Below are 19,213 nucleotides of genomic sequence, written 5' to 3'. Positions count from 1 at the left end.
TCATAGTAGTGGCAGCATAAAGCTTTTGCTCTACGCCCATTATTGGGTATCCCCTTTGTGTTTAATTTTGTCTTATAGTTAATAAAAAAAGCAGGAATGAATCAAAGTTCATTAGCTTTCGTTCCACATTAGCACTCTGCCCAAGCTTGCTCTCACACGCACTAACCGAGAGCCTCCTTGTAGCTCACCTGGGTAGCTCAGAGTGTATGCAAGCCAAAACTTCCTTTTATACTTGTTACTGTCGGTTGCTTTAGCCGACTCTCACATCATCTAGACTTCTTCACTCCGTGCTCTCATTCTCAATTTTAGATATTTTCTTCACAAATTTCAATGCTTTACTTGCTAGCCAAATATACCAAATATACTAGTTAATTCTAGAGCCTTCTAAGTCAACATGATCCTTTAGGGGATTCTTATCATCTACAAATTTTCATCCTTACGAAACATGAACTTGAGATTCTATAGCATATTTGGTAAAAGAGATGTTCTGTGAAGCTGGATTTGAAATTAAACTTTCTCGTTTTGACATTTACATTTGATGGAATTTGTTTGAAGGGTATTTTGATTTAGGTGACAAAGGAAGGTAGAAATAAGTTGAATTATTTGAGTAAAAGATGGGATACTCTTGGTGGAGAAAGAAATATAAAATATGACTGATTTTTTTTTTTTTTTTAATGTAATTGCTATATATGTTGTGCAAGCAACAACTTCCTATTTACACAAATAAAAGGTTGGTTCATTGGCCAATTAAATCATTCATGAATGTTGTAGAAAATCAAATTAAACTTAAATATTTATACACATGAATGTTCTAAGAAGTCAAATCAAAGTTAAACACTTACACATATTAATATTCTAGGAAATCAAGTTAAACACTTACACAAAATATCTTCATCAATCTCCATGTCTTACTTGCCACTTAAGTAGTTCTAGAAAAGTATTTATTTATTTTTAATTTCTCTTTATAAATAGGCAGCATTAATTGCAACAACATTGACCAAATTTTGGCAAATGGTCCTGAGCTTGTAACTCAGAGAAAGCCCACGTAACAAATTTAGGATAGGGCTAAAGTGTAACGGCAAAGATAGGAACGTTTTTTTGTCAGTTTTTCACGTGCAGATTTCCTACTGAAAAGACTTCAACTCATTGACATGTCTTTACAGAGTTTTTATTTAATGATTTTCCAGAACTGATTGGAATTTTTCGTTAAAAAGAAATAACAAGAAGGAAATTTGTTACCAAAAATTTAGTAGGTGGATGTGTAGTACAACTTTTTTTAGTACATGGGTTTGGTAAAAATTCATTTTTACATTTTTGGCTTCTTTTGCTTTCCTATAATAACAACATCTAGCACCGAGAGAGAGAGAGAGAGAGAGAGAGAGAGAGAGAGAGAGAGAGAGAGAGAATAATCATGAGTGGAGAGCAAAAGGTGGTGTGTGTAACAGGAGCTTCCGATTACATAGCTTCATGGGTAGTGAAGCTCTTACTGGAACGTGGATACACTGTCAAAGCTTCTGTTCGAGAACCAAGTTTGTTTTCCTACTCTTGCATTTTTTTTTCTTTTTTTTTTTTAACAATTGCCTTTTTCAGATTTTAATTCTCAAAAGCGACTTTTTTAAACGGTTCTTTGAGTTCTAAATTATGGGTTTTGATTGCTGATTACTGAATTAGAAAAATGTTGTAACAGTGCCTAGGTAGCTGCATATGGAGTTGTTGTCAGCTGACCAAGTCATTAGAATATTTGTTATGCAGTTAGCTAACCAAGTCTTTAGGATATTTGTTATTATTTATGTTGTTATGCTGTTTTACTTGTTAATAGCTAGAAATTAAGAAGCTGTTAGTCATGCCTTGTGTTTAGGAAATATTTTTGTTTTTCTGTTAAAGGTTAGCTCTATATAAAGAGTAGTGCAGTGAATAAAAAATATATATTCTGGTCTTCAATTTTTTGGTGTCATATAAAAACAAATTGGTATCAGAGCAATTTTTCTTGAGGGATCTGTGAGCTAAGTCATCTCTTGAGGGATCTGTGAGTTGAGTGAATCTAAACACAAACCCAGAAACACAAACCAAAACCGGTAACTTGAAAGACCAGAAACACAAAAACCTTCAGAAATGGAAGCTGAAACAACATTTTCTCATATTGCTCCACCAATTTTTGATGGTGATAACTATCAGGCTTGGGCTATTAAAATGATGGTCCATCTTGAGGCATTAGATCTTTGGGAGGCTGTAGAGGAGGACTATGACGTTCTACCATTGCCAGAAAATCCAACGATAGTACAACTAAAGACTCACAAAGAGAGGAAGACAAAGAAGTCCAAAGCTAAAGCATGTCTATTCTCTGCTGTTTCATGCACCATATTTACAAGAATCATGAATCTACAGACAGCAAAGGCTATTTGGGATTATCTCAGAAGCGAATACCAAGGCAATGAAAGAACCAAAAACATGAAAGTGCTTAACTTGATCAGGGAGTTTGAAATGCTGAAAATGAAGGAGACAGAAACCATCAAAGACTACTCTAACAAGTTGCTGGGCATAGTAAACAAGGTGAGGTTGCTGGGTAAGGATTTTTCTGATGAACGAATTGTACAAAAAATTCTTGTGACTTTGCCTGAAAAGTACGAATCTAAAATTTCTTCATTAGAAGAATCTAAGGATTTGTCAAGTATATCCTTGGCAGAATTAGTAAATGCATTGCAGGCCCAAGAGCAAAGGCGAATGATGAGAAAAGAAGAATCTGTAGAGGGTGCTTTTCAAGCAAAGGCACAAAATTCAGGAGGAGGCAAAGACAAGAAGGACAGCAAGAAGAAGTACAGCAAGAAAACTGAATACAATGACAAAAAGGATGTGGTAACATATCCACCTTGCCCATACTGTAAAAAAACTAACCACCCACAAAGGAAGTGTTGGTGGAGACCAGATGTCAAGTGCAGGAAATGTGGTCAGATTGGGCACATGGAGAGAATCTGTAAGTCACAACAACATGAAGGAAAAGCAAATACTGCTGTTGAGCAACATCAAGAGGAGCAGCTATTTGTTGCAACTTGTTTTGCAGCAAGCAACAGTTCTAGTGATTCTTGCTGATTGATAGTGGTTGCACACATCACATGACTAATGATCTAGAGCTTTTCAAAGAACTCAACAAAACTGAAATTTCCAAAGTAAAAATTGGAAATGGGGAATACATCTCAGTCAAAGGCAAAGGAACTGTAGCTTTAGAAAGCTTATCAGGTTTGAAGTATATTACTGACGTTTTATATGTGCCTGATATTGACCAAAACCTACTTAGTGTTGGACAGCTGATTGAGAAGGGCTTCAAAGTTATATTTGAAGACAATTGGTGCAGGATTAAAGATGCAGAAGGAAGAGATGCTTTTAAGGTGAAAATGAGAGCAAAAAGCTTTGCTCTAAATCTGATGGAGGGGGAGCAGATAGCATTTCCAAGCAGTGCAAGCAATGCGGAATTGTGGCACAAAAGGCTTGGGCATTTTCATCATGCTGGACTTCTATACATGCAGAATCACAAAATGGTAAAAGGAGTACCATTACTGGAAGACAAACTTTCTGATTGTGTGGCTTGCCAATATGGAAAGCAAGTCAGAAGATCCTTTCCTCAAACTGCATGGAGAGCAACACGCAAACTTCAACTGGTACATACAGATGTTGGAGGACCTCTAAAAACATCTTCCTTAAATGGCAGTAAATATTATATTGTATTTATTGATGATTGCACCATATTTTGTTGGATTTATTTTCTTAAATTTAAATCTGAAGTTGCTAATGTTTTTTGGAAATATAAAACTTGGGTGGAGAATCAAAGTGGTTACAGGTTGCAAACAATTAGATCAGACAATGGAAAGGAATACACTTGTGATAGTTTCAAAAATTTCTGTGATGAAGCTGGCATTGAGCACCAGTTTACAGCACCGTATACTCCGCAGCAGAACGGTGTAAGTGAAAGAAAAAATAGAAGTATTATGGAAATGACAAGGTGTTTGCTGCATGAAAAGGAATTGCCAAAGAACCTGTGGGCGGAGGCTGCAAATACTGCAGTTTATCTGTTGAATCGATTGCCAACCAGAGTTCTACAGAAAAGAACTCCATTTGAAGCTTGGTTTGGTTACAAACCAGACCTGCAATATTTAAGAACTTTTGGTTGTCTTTGATTTGCTCATGTGCCACAGGTGAAAAGAGAGAAACTCGATAAAAAGGCAGAACCGGGAGTTTTTATTGGATATAGTAAAGCATCCAAGGCTTACAGAATTTTCCAACCACAAAGTGGAAAAATTCTTGTAAGTAGAGATGTCACATTCATGGAAGATAGACAATGGAACTGGGAGGAGTCAGTAAAGGAGCAGCGGTCTGAAATTCACCAAAATATGGATGATAACATAGATGATGAACCAATTAGAGGTACAAGGTTATTATTTGATATTTATGAAAGATGTAATATTGCTGTGTTTGAGCCTATAGAGTTTAAAGAAGCTGAAAAGGATGTTAAGTGGATCGAAGCAATGGAAAAAGAGCTTAAGATGATTGAGAAGAATGACACATGGGAGTTGGTGGATAGACCTCAACATAGAAAGGTCATTGGAGTCAAGTGGGTTTACAGAACCAAATTTAATGCAGATGGTTCTGTAAATAAACACAAAGCCAGATTAGTTGTGAAAGGGTATAGTCAAGTGTTTGGAGTAGATTTTTTAGAAACCTTTGCTCCAGTAGCACGCTTGGATACAATCAGAATGTTACTTGCTTTAGCTGCACAAAAGGGATGGAAGATTTACCAGTTGGATGTTAAATCTGCTTTTTTAAATGGTTATCTTCAAGATGAAATTTATGTAGAGCAGCCTGAAGGATTTCAAGTCAAGGGACAGGAGGAGAAGGTCTACTTATTGAAGAAGGCATTATACGGTCTTAAACAGGCTCCTAGGGCCTGGTACAGCAGGATCAATGAATATCTTCAAAGCCTTGGTTTTGTTAGAAGTCCAAGTGAAGCTACGTTATACATAAAAAAAACAGATGCTAACTTAATTATAGTTTCTATTTATGTTGATGATCTTCTTGTAACAGGAAGCAATGAGATGCTGGTGAAAGAATTTAAAGCCAAAATGCTTGAAGCATTTGAGATGACAGACCTTGGCTTAATGTCCTATTTTCTAGGAATGGAGGTGAAGCAAGACCATCATGGAGTCTTCATAAGCCAAAAGAAGTATGCAAAGGAAATACTCAAGAAATTCCATATGGAAGATTGCAAAAGCACTAGCACACCCATGAATCAAAAGGAGAAATTTAGCAAAGAGGATGGAGCTGAAAAAGTTGATGAACGCTTATACATGAGTCTGATTGGTTGCTTGATGTATCTTACAGCTACCAGACCAAACATAATGTTTGCAGTAAGTTTGCTCTCAAGATTTATGCATTGTGCTAGTGAAATGCATTTTCAGGCTGCCAAACGAATTGTAAGATATATCAAGGGCACAACAAATTATGGAATTAAATATTCTAGCTGTCACTCTTTTAAGCTTCATGGTTATTCTGATAGTGACTGGGCAGGTTCTATAGATGACATGAGAAGCACAACAGGTTTTTGTTTCAGTTTTGGATTAGGAATTTTTTCATGGAGCTCAAAAACGCAAGATGTGATAGCTCAAAGTACAGCGGAGGCAGAGTATGTTGCAGCAAACGCTACAGTGAATCAAGCAATTTGGATCAGGAAAATACTAGCAGATTTACACATGAACCAAACTGAGCCAACAGAAATTTATGTAGATAACCAAGCTGCCATTGCAATTTCAAATGATCCTATTTTTCATGGAAGGACAAAGCATTTCAAGATCAAGCTATATCATTTGAGAGAAGAATAGAAGGCTGGTGAAGTTAAACTGGTTTATTGTAAGACTGAGAACCAAATTGCAGATGTGCTTACCAAGGCTCTTCCAAAAGCAAGATTCGAAGTTCTGAGAAACAAACTAAGTCTATGCAGCTATTAGGCAAGGAGGAGAAATTGTTGTAACAGTGCCTAGGTAGCTGCATATGGAGTTGTTGTCCAAGTATGTTATTATAATATCATTAGAATATTTGTTATGCAGTTAGCTGACCAAGTCTTTAGGATATTTGTTATTATTTATGCTGTTATGCTGTTTTACTTGTTAATAGCTAGAAATTAGGAAGCTGTTAGTCATGCCTTGTGTTTAGGAAATATTTTTGTTTTTCTGTTAAAGGTTAGCTCTATATAAAGAGTAGTGCAGTGAATAAAAAATATATATTCTGGTCTTCAATTTTTTGGTGTCATATAACAACAAAAAAAGGTAAATCCCAGAAATATATAATCTGAAGAGTAAGTTGTTGTATGTTTTCTGGTTATTGAATTTCAGCAAATGTTGATCTTGTGGTTTTGCAATTAAATCTTTAATTTGGGTGTCAGAAACAGAGAAGGAAAAAAAAAAAGAAAGAAAAATCAAAAAAACAAAAACAAGAAACAAACAAACAAACAAACAATGGTTTGTTTACATCTATGGCTTTTAATCTTTGAATAAATTTTCAACTTGCCCCATGAATTTTGCATTTTTCACATATGCCCTCTAAACTTTGCAGACATGAAGACTTATGCTCGATACATATGACTACAGGCTATAGTTGCAATGTTCTTAATAGTTTAAAGGACATAGGTGACATTTACAAAGCTCAGGGGCAAATTGAAAATCAGTGCAAAGTTTAAGGGACATAGGTGCAACCCCCTCCTCCAAAAGAAAGTTCTCCTTTTGAAGTTTTCTTAATGGTGTTAGAAATTCATCCCAATTTGATGGAACTGAGGCTAGATCTGAGAGAGTTTGTAGGTTTTGGCAGCTGGTTAAAGGGTAATATGTTCTGTATGTTGAAATTGAAAGAAAGCACATGGAAATAAATTATTCATGTTTGTTGCATATGGAATTCCAAGTGAAATCCTGAGTATATATGTCATAGATGATCCAAAGAAGACAGAACACTTGCTTTCGCTCGATGGAGCTAAGGAAAGACTGCATTTGTTTAAAGCTAATTTATTGGATGAAGGAGCTTTTGATGCTTTAGTTGATGGCTGTGAAGTTGTTTTCCATACAGTATCCCCTATACTCCTTTCAGTCAATGATCCACAGGTCAGCAATATTAGCTCTAAGATCAATTCCATCATGAAATTTGAAAACAAAAACTGCAATGCCTTACATATTTTTTTGGATTTTCGTTCACCTAGTAATAGTAGATTTATGCATTATTTTGTTAATTATCAGGCAGAACTAATTGACCCTGCAGTGAAGGGAACACTAAACGTTCTCAAATCATGTCTGAAAGTCGCTTCTATAAAGAGAGTGGTTGTAACATCTTCCTTTGCTTCAGTTGCCGCCAATGGAAAACCTCTTACTCCTGATGTGGTAGTTGATGAGACATGGTTTTCAGATGTTGCATACTGTGAGCAGCAGAAGGTGCATACTTACATGTTAAAGTGTTTTTATTATAATCTCTTTCACTGGGATATCTTACATAATAAATATATTTTTAGATACCATTTATTAGAAATTTATAGTTAATGATGTTTTTTAGTAAAAATAGGAAAAAAATTATAAATCTTTTTTAGTTCTTTTTGCTATAAGCTAGGATATGGTAAGTGAAAAGTAAAGTTTCTTTTGCATCTTTTTTCCTATATGTTCACTGTGTTATATACTCTTTTTCTTTTTCAGCTTTGGTATATAGTTTCAAAAACTTTAGCTGAAGAGGCTGCCTGGAAATTTGCAAACGAAAATAGGATTGACTTAGTCACACTACATCCAGGGCTTGTGATTGGTCCTCTCTTGCGGCCAACTATGAACCTCTCTGTAGAGCCCATTCTGAAGCTTATAACTGGTACCATCTTGCAACTAATAATTTTTCTTGCATGAGCGGGGCAGAATTTTACGCCAAGCTAGAACAACTTTTCTTGGTACAGCTGATGCTAATATATATATATATATATAGGTATTTTGACCTTTCAAGATTGTCTGAAATTTTAGGTGTTGACAATGTTTGTCAACTCAAATGCCTTAATTTCCGACTAGCTTTATTAGTCCTTAAACAATATCCATAGTTGCACTTTTTTTCATCAACTGTTTTTTTTTCTTTTTTTTTTTTTTTTTGGCGCTTTGTTCCTTAAACTTCAATTTTTGGTGCACTTTGGTCTTTCAACTATTTTTGTTTACTTTTTTTGCAATTTTGAGTTGTTTAATGTATTTAATGCAACTTGTAGATATCTTGTGAGATTGTCTAATATTGTAATGTGATTGGTTTTTCTTGTCCTAGTAAGTGTATTGTATGCTAAAAATAGTATCGAAAGCCAAAGTGCACCATAAAAAGTTTAAGAACTAAAATGCTTAACAAAAACTAAAATAAAAAAAGAAAAGAGTTTAAGAACCAAAGTGCAGTTATGAGCATTGCCAATTAATAACCCAAAAATAATAATAATAATAACAACAGCAACAACCAGGTTTCTTCCCAAAACTATTGAGTATAGAACCTAATTTTCCATTTTCGCTGGTTTTTTCTTTTCCGTTTTAATTTTTTGGTCTTTTAGGCGAAGGACGTCAAACATTCCCCAATACAGTTTATGGATTTGTTGATGTTAGAGATGTTGCTTATTCACATGTTCAAGCATTTGAAGTTCCTTCTGCCAATGGAAGATATTGTTTAGTTGAACGTGTTGCACATCTTATTGAGGCTTTGAAGATTTTAAAAGAACTCTACCCTTCCTTGAATCTTCCCGAAAAGTAAGTTTACATTTGCAAATATTATAAAGCATGCTTCTCTGCTGCATTTTTCAAAGGCAATAAGGCTTGATTTATACTGCTTATTAGTTCATGTCAGGTCATGTTAAGCATTGGGGTTCCTTTTTACATATGGGAGCCATTAAACTTTTACCTTATATGTTAAATGCCTCTAAGATGATGTTTGTCTATTTCGTTGTGCATATGTTTAACTTTTCTATGCTAAGGCTCCAACTATACTATTATACTGTCAAACTGTGTTTACCCTGCTTTGTATTCGGAACTTGAATTACTTTCCATGTATCAAATGGATAAATTGCATTAGAATAGAGAAAATGGTAACAAAAATACACACAAAGAAACACAGTTTCAATGCTTTCCCTGATTTATCGGTTTTACAATCACCAAGCCATCTAGATGGCTTCCAACTGTTTCATGCATCATAATGTTTATTAGATTTCATTCCTCTCATGTTAGATGAAAATAGTCTATTTATTTTGGTGCTAACAATGAAAATTGCTGATATGTGATCTGAAGCAAGAAAAAAAAAAAAGTTATATTTCTCACTACTTTCAGATGTGAAGATGATAAACCCCTATCGCCAATCTACCAAGTATCCAAAGAGAAAGCAAAAAGTTTGGGTGTGAATTTCATTCCTTTGGAAGTGAGTCTTAAGGACACTGTTGAAAGCTTAAAGGAGAAGGGTTTTGTTAATGTTTAGATTGATGTCATTGAACAAGATATGTTGGAAAACAATAAAAATCAGAACACTCTTTTTTCTTTTGGTTTGCTGCACTCAATGAATACAAAAATTATTGTAAATCAACTTATTAAAATATTATTGCGCATATTCACTAGCCTCTTCAGTGGAACCTTTTGATGATTTTTGAGTGTGGTTTCTCTTTCTTTAACATCATAAATAATTTAAAGCTTTCTTTGACATAGTTTTTGCTTTTATTTTTGCTTCTAATGATTTGTAAAGAAGCCATTTTTTATTGGCTTTCGTTAAAAGTTCTCATGGAAATCTAAAGCACTTCTAGTAAACTATTCAAAAATTCCCAGAAACAACTTTTAAGATTTAAAAGCTACCTTTGGCTTCTTAGGAGCAATGCCAATAAGAGCTTTAGTATGCAAGTTTATACCATAGCATTTACATAGTATTATTATTGGATATGTTTTTAGGGTTTATTTTTGGATTATAATTAACAAACAGCAGCGTCGAATACAAAGGTCATTAGATTTTCTTCCCCATTCATTAGAAGTTTTGAATATCTTCCAAAACCAAAAATAAAATTATAAAGAAATTAAAAAGAGTGGAAAAGAAGAAGATAGATATTTGTCTAATTTCCATATATCTTGGAGGTACCAAGTTTGAATTCATATCAAGTAAAATTTTCCTCCACCAGTGTTGAATTATCATTTTTAATCTGATTGTCGTTGAACCGCCTTCCTGCCTTTTTTAGGAAATTCTAAGTACATCAATATTTGAAATTACATTCCGCATTCGAATATGCAAGCTTTTCTTGCTCTTTTTAGCATTTAAAGTGACCAAACTTTGACAAATGGTCCTCAGGTTGGGAGTGAATGAATAATGTTCCATGTAGCAAGTTGTCAAGAAAAGACTAGTGTATACCGTCAAATAGGAACGTTTTATGTTATCCCATTTTGTCACGTGGAGTTTTCCTACTGAAAAAAACTTCAATTCATTGATAATGTTTTTTCAAGTATTGCAACACGGATGGGAATTTCGATTTAATAAGAACATTTAACAAAAATAAAATTAAAAGTTTAAATTTGTACTAATAATTAACTGGTAGAAGAACCATAGGACAACTCTATTTTTTAGTGCATCGTATATTCTAAAAATTTATAATCAATTACATAATCATTACTTTTCTTTCCCATTATAACAACATATGGAGAAGATATTTTGGACACACTTCGATAAAAGAGTCAAGAGCAGATCAAAGCTCAGAGAGAGAGAGAGAGAGAGTCAGTGCAAAAGTTGGTGTGTGCAGCAGGAGCATCAGGTTGCATAAGCTTCATGGGTGGTGAAGCTCTTACAACAACGTGGATACACTGTCAAATCTTCTGTTCGAGAACTAAGTTGGATTTCTACTCTTCCCCTTCCTCTTTTAATTGCCTTGTTCAGATTTATATTAAATGGTTTTTTATATGGCTTTTAATGTTTTGATTTTTGTTTACTGAAAGAAAAAAAGGTAAAATCCAGGTTATAGAATCTGGAGAGCTAGATTTTGCATGTATGTGTTCTGGTTGTTGAATTTCACGAAATTTTGGTCTTGTGATTTTGTAGTTAAATCCTTGTTCTGGGTTTATCTCCTTTTGAAGGTTTTCGTAATGCCATTAGAAATTTGTCCCAATTTGATGGTTTGATGGAAGTGAGGCTTGAATTGAGTTAGGTGTTTGCTTTTGATAGCTTGTCAAAATGATATAATGTTCAGTACGTTGAAACAGTAAGAAAGCACATGGAAATAAATTGTTCTGGTTTATTTGCATATGGAATCTGAGTGAAACTTCTAATTCTGTATATGAATGTCATGCTCACAGATGATCCACATAAGACAGAACGCTTGCTTTTGCTGTTTGGAGCTTAGGAAATACTACATTTGTTTAAAGCTGATTTATTGGACGAATGAGCTTTTGGTGCTTTAATTGATGGCTGTGAAGGCATCTTCCACATGGCATCCTCTGTAGGCCATTCAGTCAATGATACAGGTTAATAATATTAGCTCTACTATCAATTCCATTTCTGCAAATAATGTAGCAGACTTCCTACTGTAGACCATTGGCTGCTGGAACCTAATTTTCCATTTCTGCTATGTTCTTGTTCTTTTGGGTGCAAGAGCTCAAACATTCCCCATTTTCGTTTATATATTTGTTGAAGTTCGAGATGTTGCATATGCATATATTCAAGCATACGAAGCTCCTTCTGCCATGGAAGATATTGTTTAGTTGGAACTGTTGCACACTTTATTGAGGTTGTGAAGATTTTGAAAGAATTCTACCTTTCCTTGAAGCTACCTGAAAAAGAAGTTTTCATTTGCGAGTATTAAAAAGCATGCTTATGCGGCATTTTGCAAAAGCATTTTTAAAAAGTAGCTCTATCTTATCCTTTTTCCTTTCCTTTCTCCACTGAGAGTATCCCACAATATCTTTCAATAAATATCTTAAGTGGTATCAGAGCCTGGTTAGATCATAAACTGGGCGTAGTTATTTTCACTCACCATGGCCGAGAACACCTTCTGCACAATTCTAGTTCCAGTCTTTAGCAGTGAAAACTACGATTTTTGGTCTATAAAAATGACCAGTTATTTTAGATTTCAAAAATTATTATGGGGTATTGTGTGAGGACTACACTATTCCTGCTGATATTACCATTCTTGATGAGAATCAACAAAAAGATTCCCATGCTTTGTTTGTTCTGCAACAAGCGGTGGCAGATGAAATTTTTCCAGGGATTATGGGAGTTACAATAGCAAAGGAGGCATGGGATAAGCTATAGGAGGAGTTTCAAGGCAACGTTAAAGTACGTGCCCTAAAACTACAGATTCTGAAAAGAGATTTTGAAAATTTAAAAATAAAAGATAATGAGACCGTTAAAGGTTACTACTCAAGAATAAAAAAACTAGTTAATCAAATGAGAGCCTATAGGGAGAATATTTCTGAAAAGAAAGTAGTAGAAAAAATTTTAATTAGTTGCACAGAAAAATATGATACAATTATTACTGCTATAGAAGAATCAAAGGATAATGAAAATTTAACAGCAATAGAATTAATGGGCTCTCTAGAAGCATATGAGAAAAGACTAAATAGGCAGAATGAAAATTCTTTGGAAAACACCTTTCAATCTAAAATAAAAAGGAGGTCTCAAAATATTAAAGATGGCTGGAGAAAACCACGAGAAAATTCTAGAAATAGCACATATCCTACTTGTGATATTTGCAAATAAAAAAAGTCATTTGGAAAAAGACGGTTGATTTAAAGGAAAACCACAGTGCAAAGTCTCTAGAAAATTTGGGCACGTAGAAAAAGATTGTCGCTTTAAATTCCATCAGTGTGTTTTTGTCGATGCTGAGGCTCCAGGTATACTAATCTACTGTCTAACCGTGTTGCCTCTGGTGTTTATTCAGAACTTTGCATAACTTTCCATGTATAAAAGGGATAAAATAGCATTAAAAGATTGAAAGATAATGAGACACAAAAATACACACAGAAACTCAGTTTCAATTCTTTCATGCTTTATCAGGTTTTTCAATCACCAAGCAATCAAGATGGTTTCCAATTGTTTGTTGCCAAATGATTTCATGCTTCATCATGATTTATATTTGATTTCTTTCCTCCTATATGAGATCAAAATTGCCTATCTATTTTAGCACTTCCAACAAAATATGCTGATATGTGATAAACTCTGAAGTACCCAAAAAAAAAAAAAAAAAAAAAAAAAAAAAAAAAAAAACCATTTTTCATTACTTTCAGGTGTCAAGATGACAAGCCCTTCATACCAATCTACAGAAGTATCCAGGGAGAAAGCAAAAAGTTTGGGTATGAATTTCGTTCCTAGGGAAGTGAGTCTTAAGGACACCGTTGAAAGCCTAAAGGCGAATGGTTTTGTTAGTGTTATATATTATTGTATTTGAACAAGATATGATGGAAAACGACAACAAACAGAACATATCTTGTTTTGTTACCCCAATTTTCCATAATTTGTTAACACTTAGGTAATTTGAAGTTTTGAACCTGTTCCCTTCAAATTATTTCATTTGGGTCAAATATTGTTTATCATTTTGCTGCTTTTAAATTTGTCAGTAACAGTGGGAGACCCTCATCATCTACAAGTTTTCATCCCTATGGAACATGAACTTGAGATTCTATAGCATATTTTGTAAAGGAGATGTTCTATGAAGCTGGATATAAAATTACTCTTGCTCTTTTTGACATTTACACTGACCAAACTTTGGCAAATGGTCCTGAGCTTGGAAGTGACAGATAGTCCACGTAACAAATTTAGAAAAGGACTGTGTAACAGCAAAGATAGGAACCTTTTTTGCCATTTTGTCACGTGGAAGTTGCCTACTGATAAGACTTCAATTCATTGATATGTTTTTAAAGATTTTTTATTCAATGATACTCCAATACTGATTGGTATTTTTCTCTAAAAAGAAATAACAAAAAGGAAATGAAAAAGGAAAATTCGTACCAAAAATTTAGTAGGTGATCTGTAGTACAACTTTTCTTAGTACATTGGGTTGGTAGGTCATTTTTCCCATTTCTGGCTTTCATTGCTTTCCTATAAGTACAACACCTAGCAGAGAGAGAGAAAGAGAGAGAGAGAGAGAGATAGTCATGAGTGAAGGAGAGCAAAAGGTGGTGTGTGTAACAGGAGCTTCTGGTTACATAGCTTCGTGGGTGGTGAAGCTCTTATTGGAGCGTGGATACACTGTCAAAGCTTCTGTTCGAGACCCAAGTCTGTTTCCCCATTCTTCCTTTTTTTATTTTTTTTATTTGTTTGTAAACTGCCTTATTCAGATTTTTTTTCTCAAAGGCCACTTATGTAAATGGTACACTGAGTTCCAAATTATGGGTTTTGATTGTTGTTTACTGAGATATATAAAGGTAAATCCCTGAATATGGAATCTGAAGAGCAAGCTGTCGTATGAATGTGTTCTGGTTATTGAATTTCCGGAAATGTTAGTCTTGTGGTTTTGTAGTTAAATCTTTAATTTTGGTGTTAGAAACAGAGAAAACCCAAAAACCATACAGACAAACAAGGGTTATTTACATCTACACCTCTGATCCTTGTATCAATTTTCAATTTGACCCAAGAACCTTGCATCTGTTACACCCCTAAACTTTGCAGAAATTCACACTTATGCCCCCATACATATGACTATTGGCTATAGTTGCATAGTTTTTAAAAGTTTGGGGGACATGAGTGACAATTATAGAGTTCAGAGCAAATTGCACATCGGTACAAAGTTTTGGTGACATAGGTGCAAACCCAACTTCCCCCCAACCCAAAAAAAAAAAAAAAAAGAGGGTCCCTTTTTGAAGGTTTTCTTAGTACTATTAGAAATTCATCCCAATTTGATGGAATTGAGGCTAGAATTGAATGATGTTGTAGGTTTGGTAGCTTGTCAAAGGGTATAATGTTCTGTATATTGAAATACAAAGAAAGCACCAGGATATAAATTGTTCATGTTTGTTGCATATGAAATTTCAATTGAACTCCTACTTCTGAATACGTATGTCACAGATGATCCAACGAAGACAGAACACTTGCTTTCACTCGATGGAGCTAAGGAAAGACTACATTTGTTTAAAGCTGATTTATTGGTTGAGGGGGCTTTTGATGCTTTTCAGACGTTGTATATTGTGAGCAGCAGAAGGTGAATACTTACATGTTAAAGTCTAATTTATTTTTATTTATTTTTAATCTCTTTCCAAGTTTCTTGTTAATTTATTTCATTTTGATATTTTACATAAACCTTTTTTTATATATATATATATATATATATACCATTTATCAGAAATTTATAGTCAATGATGATTTTAGTGAAAATAGGATAGAAGATAAATCTTGTATCATTGTATTTAGATCTCCTTTTTAGTTCCTTTTGCTCTTAGCTAGGATATGGTAAGTGAAAAGTAAAGTGACTTATGCATCAGTTTTCCTATATGTTCACTGTTTTAAACTAGGATATGGTAAGTGAAAAGTAAAGTGACTTATGCATCAGTTTTCCTATATGTTCACTGTTTTAAATATACCTTTTCTTTTTCAGCTTTGGTATATGGTTTCAAAAACTTTAGCTGAAGAAGCTGCTTGGAAATTTGCAAAGGAAAATAGGATTGACTTAGTCACACTGCATCCAGGGCCTGTGATTGGTCCTCTCTTACAGCCAACTATTAATTTCTCTGTAGAGGCTTTGCTAAAGGATATAACCGGTACCATCTTGCAACTGATCCTTCTTATTCCATGATTGATGCAGCATTTGATGTGAAACTAGATCCACTTTTCTTGATACAGCTGATATATATAGATACTCTATCCTTTCAAGACTGCCTGAAGCTTAAGACGTTGGCATTGATGTCAACTATGTAGCTTGATCTCCCACCACTTAATAAATGTATGATAAAAACAAAAAAAGTTATTAGCTATATTAGACCTTGGACTATATTCATAGTTGCACTTTTTTCCCTAAACTATATATACATATATATATATATATTTGGCACTTTGGTCCTTAAACTTTAATCTTTGGTGCACTTTGATCTTTCAGCTATTTTTGTCTACTTATTAGCACTTTTGAGATGTTTAATGTACTTGATGCAAAATGTAGGAATCTAGTGAGGTTGTTGTCATTGTTTTCCTTGTTCTGGTAAGTGTGTTGTAAGACTAAAAGTAGTTTTAAGGACCAAAGTGCACCATCAAAAGGCTTCAGGACTAAAATGCCAATATGAAAAAAATAAATAAATTGAGAACCAAAGTGCAACTATGAGCATAGCCAATTAATAACCCAAAAAATATAATAATGGTAATAACTGGAAGGCTTCCTACTCAAAACAATTGACTATGGATCCTAATTTTCCATTCTGGTGCTTTTAAAAAGGTACGGGAGCTCAAACATTCCCCAATGCAGTTTACGGATTTGTTGATGTTAGAGATGTTGCTTATTCCCATGTTCAAGCATTTGAAGTTCCTTCTGCCAGTGGAAGATATTGTTTAGTTGAACGTGTTGCACACCTTATTGAGGCTTTCAAGATTTTAAAAGAACTGTACCCTTCCTTGAACGTTCCTGAAAAGTAAGTGTACATTCGTAAATATTATAAAGCATGCTTCTCTGCTGCATTTTCTAAAAGCAATCAGGCTTGATCTATATTGCTCATTAGCTCATGTCAAGTCATGTTAAGCATTGGGGTTCCTTTTTAAATAATGGGAGCTTCTGAACTTTTACTTTACATGGTAATGCCTCTAAGATGATGTATGTCTATTTGGTTGTTCTTACGTTTAGCTTTTCTATGCTAAGGCACCAAGTATACTAATCTACTGTCAGACCATGTTTCCCCTGATTTGTATTCAGAACTTGCATTACTTTCAATTTTTTAAATGGATAAATAGCATTAGAGTAGATTAAGATAATGGAACACAAAAATACACGAGAAACACAGTTTTAATGCTTTCCCTGATTTATCAGGTTTTCAATTACCAAGCAGTCTATATGGTTTCCAACTGTTTCATGCTTCATCATAATGTTTATTAGATTTCATGCCTCTCATATTAGATCAAAATAGTCTATATTTATTTTGATGCTTACAATGAAATTTGCTGACATGTGATAAACCCTGAAGCACAAAAAAAAAAATTATGTTTTTCATTACTTCCAGGTGTGAAGATGACAACCCCCTGTTGCCAATCTATCAAGTATCCAAGGAGAAAGCAAAAAGTTTGGGTGTGAATTTCATTCCTTTTGAAGTGAGTCTTAAGGACACTGTTGAAAGCCTAAAGGAGAAAGGTTTTTTTTTAATGTGTTTAGATTGATGTCTTTGATCAAGATATGTTGGAAAACAATAACACACAGACCATATCTTGTTTTGATACTCCAGTTTTCTGTAATTTGTTAACGGTTAGGTAATTTCAACAGGCTCCTTAGCATCCTTGTTGATCTGAAGTTATTTCATTGGGTCCAATATTCTTTATAATTTAGCAGCGGTTAAGTTACTAACAGTGGGAGGTCTTATTATCTATAAGTTGTGTGCAAATCACTGTGGGAAATAACAACTTCGTAGATGTTTTCATCCATGTGGAACTTGATTTTAGCCCCATGAATGCCAGTGGAAACTAAGAAGTTTCTTCATATTAGCTTCACCATATGGATGACATAATGAACTGAACTTCCAACTTTTAAGGAAAAATCCAAATGCATCAAGTACTTGAAATTCTGCTTACTTAAAAATATGAGGGATTATTGTACATGCTTAATATTAAATCACTTTATCTCTAAAGCTACAAAAGAGCAGGTCCAACAATGTATAGCAAGCTTGTTTGTTTGGAGTATATTTCTAACAATAATATAACCAATGATTCGGCTTTGCCAACAGCACTTCTATCAACCTTGGAAATCCTTTGGCTTCGAGACTTGCCTTATTGGTGGAAAGTTCATGTAGTAGTAGTACTGGATGGTGAAGAAGATGATAGTCGTTGTTTAGCTTCATTTTCTTGTCTTGCTGAATTAACCATTGAGGACTACCCCAGATTGACTTCCAAGTGGCTTTATCCATATCTGAAAGATCTTGGGTTGGAAAACACTTACTTGATCCTTTCAACATCTCACCTCTCTTGAACATCTATGGATTAAGAATTGACAAGATATTGTTGACTTGAATGGGATTAATATATGCGGGAAGGTCTTAAAAGCCTTCATTGTCTCTATTTTTGAGAGCTTCAATAATTGGAAACTCTACCAGTTGGGCTTCAACACATTACCACTCTACAAGATCTTATTTTTTGTGACTATAAGAATTTGATGGCTATTCCAGAATGGTTCAGCAACCTCAAATCACTCAAACAAGTTGAAATTTCCAAACATGAAAAATTGACATTCCTACCTTAAGAAATCTATCAGCTCACCACTTTGCAATTGCTTACTATTTCTTAGAGGTCAATCTTATCTCGAAGATGTCGAAGGGGAACAGGGGAGGATTGGCATAAGGTTGCTTACTTTCAGAAGTTGATTTTGGATTCAACAGATTCTACCATTCATCATTCTCAAGCATCTACTTCTGGTGATGCATTATAACTCCATGCATGCATATGCAATGTCTTCCTTTTTTTTTTTTTTTTTTTTCCCCAGTATAGAACCTGGTTGGAAAAGATATTTAAGAATTTTGGATGATCGGCAGCTGCATTTGTGCATCAATAAATTCTCTAATAATGATAATAAATCGGTAAGTACTAGTACTACCGCTGATCATCAACGGCCAACATAATCCACCTAATATAACCCAATAGAATAGAATTTTATACATATACAATCAAACTTAATGCTTTCTCTACAAGAAACTTTATGATAATTCTCAAATATGGTTTCTCTTTCTTTAATATCATATATAGTTTCGTGTGTGAGTTTATACTATGGCATATAATAGACACTAATCATATAATAATTTAAATCCATATTTTTTTCAAATTCTCAAAAATCAATTTAAATCAATAATATGAAAACCATATAAATTCCATATATAATTAATTCATATAATTGTGCACAATAATTAAATAATAACCATAGCAATAATTAAAATAAATCAAAACCACAATTTCTCTAAATTCCCAAATATATTCTTTTGGCACCAAAACATATATTAAAAATATTATAAATTGGCAATACAATTCTAGATAGAAATTCTCATAATATCAAACGCATAAA

The 19,213-nt window shown here is 34.0% G+C and overlaps 2 protein-coding genes across 2 annotated transcripts; both read left to right on the top strand.

Moving 5' to 3' along the window:
- The first annotated feature begins 1,396 nt into the window (after positions 1-1,396).
- Positions 1,397-9,654, top strand: LOC132800458 (phenylacetaldehyde reductase-like). Its single transcript, XM_060814142.1, has 6 exons — positions 1,397-1,529; positions 6,967-7,136; positions 7,269-7,460; positions 7,716-7,878; positions 8,582-8,774; positions 9,348-9,654. Exons 1-6 carry the CDS (start codon positions 1,412-1,414, stop codon positions 9,490-9,492), a joined length of 981 nt encoding a protein of 326 aa, XP_060670125.1. The 5' UTR covers positions 1,397-1,411; the 3' UTR covers positions 9,493-9,654.
- A 2,793-nt stretch (positions 9,655-12,447) lies between these two features.
- Positions 12,448-17,460, top strand: LOC132800685 (phenylacetaldehyde reductase-like). The gene is made up of 7 exons (XM_060814904.1): positions 12,448-12,875; positions 13,269-14,256; positions 15,046-15,178; positions 15,355-15,379; positions 15,527-15,734; positions 16,400-16,592; positions 17,175-17,460. The coding sequence occupies exons 2-7, from the start codon at positions 14,136-14,138 to the stop codon at positions 17,326-17,328; spliced, it is 834 nt and encodes a 277-aa protein (XP_060670887.1). The 5' UTR covers positions 12,448-12,875; positions 13,269-14,135; the 3' UTR covers positions 17,329-17,460.
- The last annotated feature ends 1,753 nt before the right edge of the window (positions 17,461-19,213 follow it).

This window comes from Ziziphus jujuba, chromosome 2, assembly GCF_031755915.1.
Source record: "Ziziphus jujuba cultivar Dongzao chromosome 2, ASM3175591v1".
Classification (NCBI taxonomy): Eukaryota; Viridiplantae; Streptophyta; class Magnoliopsida; order Rosales; family Rhamnaceae; genus Ziziphus; species Ziziphus jujuba.
The sequence above is the reverse complement of the archived record's forward strand: the minus strand, read 5'-3'. Positions and strand labels throughout refer to the sequence as shown.

Coding starts and splice junctions, on each gene's coding strand:
- LOC132800458 (XM_060814142.1), top strand. CDS start 1,412: ATGAGTGGAGAGCAAAAGGTGGTGTGTGTAACAGGAGCTTCCGATTAC. Junction 1,530..6,966: donor AGCTTCTGTTCGAGAACCAA/GTTTGTTTTCCT, acceptor TATATGTCATAG/ATGATCCAAAGAAGACAGAA. Junction 8,775..9,347: donor TCCTTGAATCTTCCCGAAAA/GTAAGTTTACAT, acceptor CACTACTTTCAG/ATGTGAAGATGATAAACCCC.
- LOC132800685 (XM_060814904.1), top strand. CDS start 14,136: ATGAGTGAAGGAGAGCAAAAGGTGGTGTGTGTAACAGGAGCTTCTGGT. Junction 14,257..15,045: donor AGCTTCTGTTCGAGACCCAA/GTCTGTTTCCCC, acceptor CGTATGTCACAG/ATGATCCAACGAAGACAGAA. Junction 15,179..15,354: donor TATATTGTGAGCAGCAGAAG/GTGAATACTTAC, acceptor TAGTGAAAATAG/GATAGAAGATAAATCTTGTA.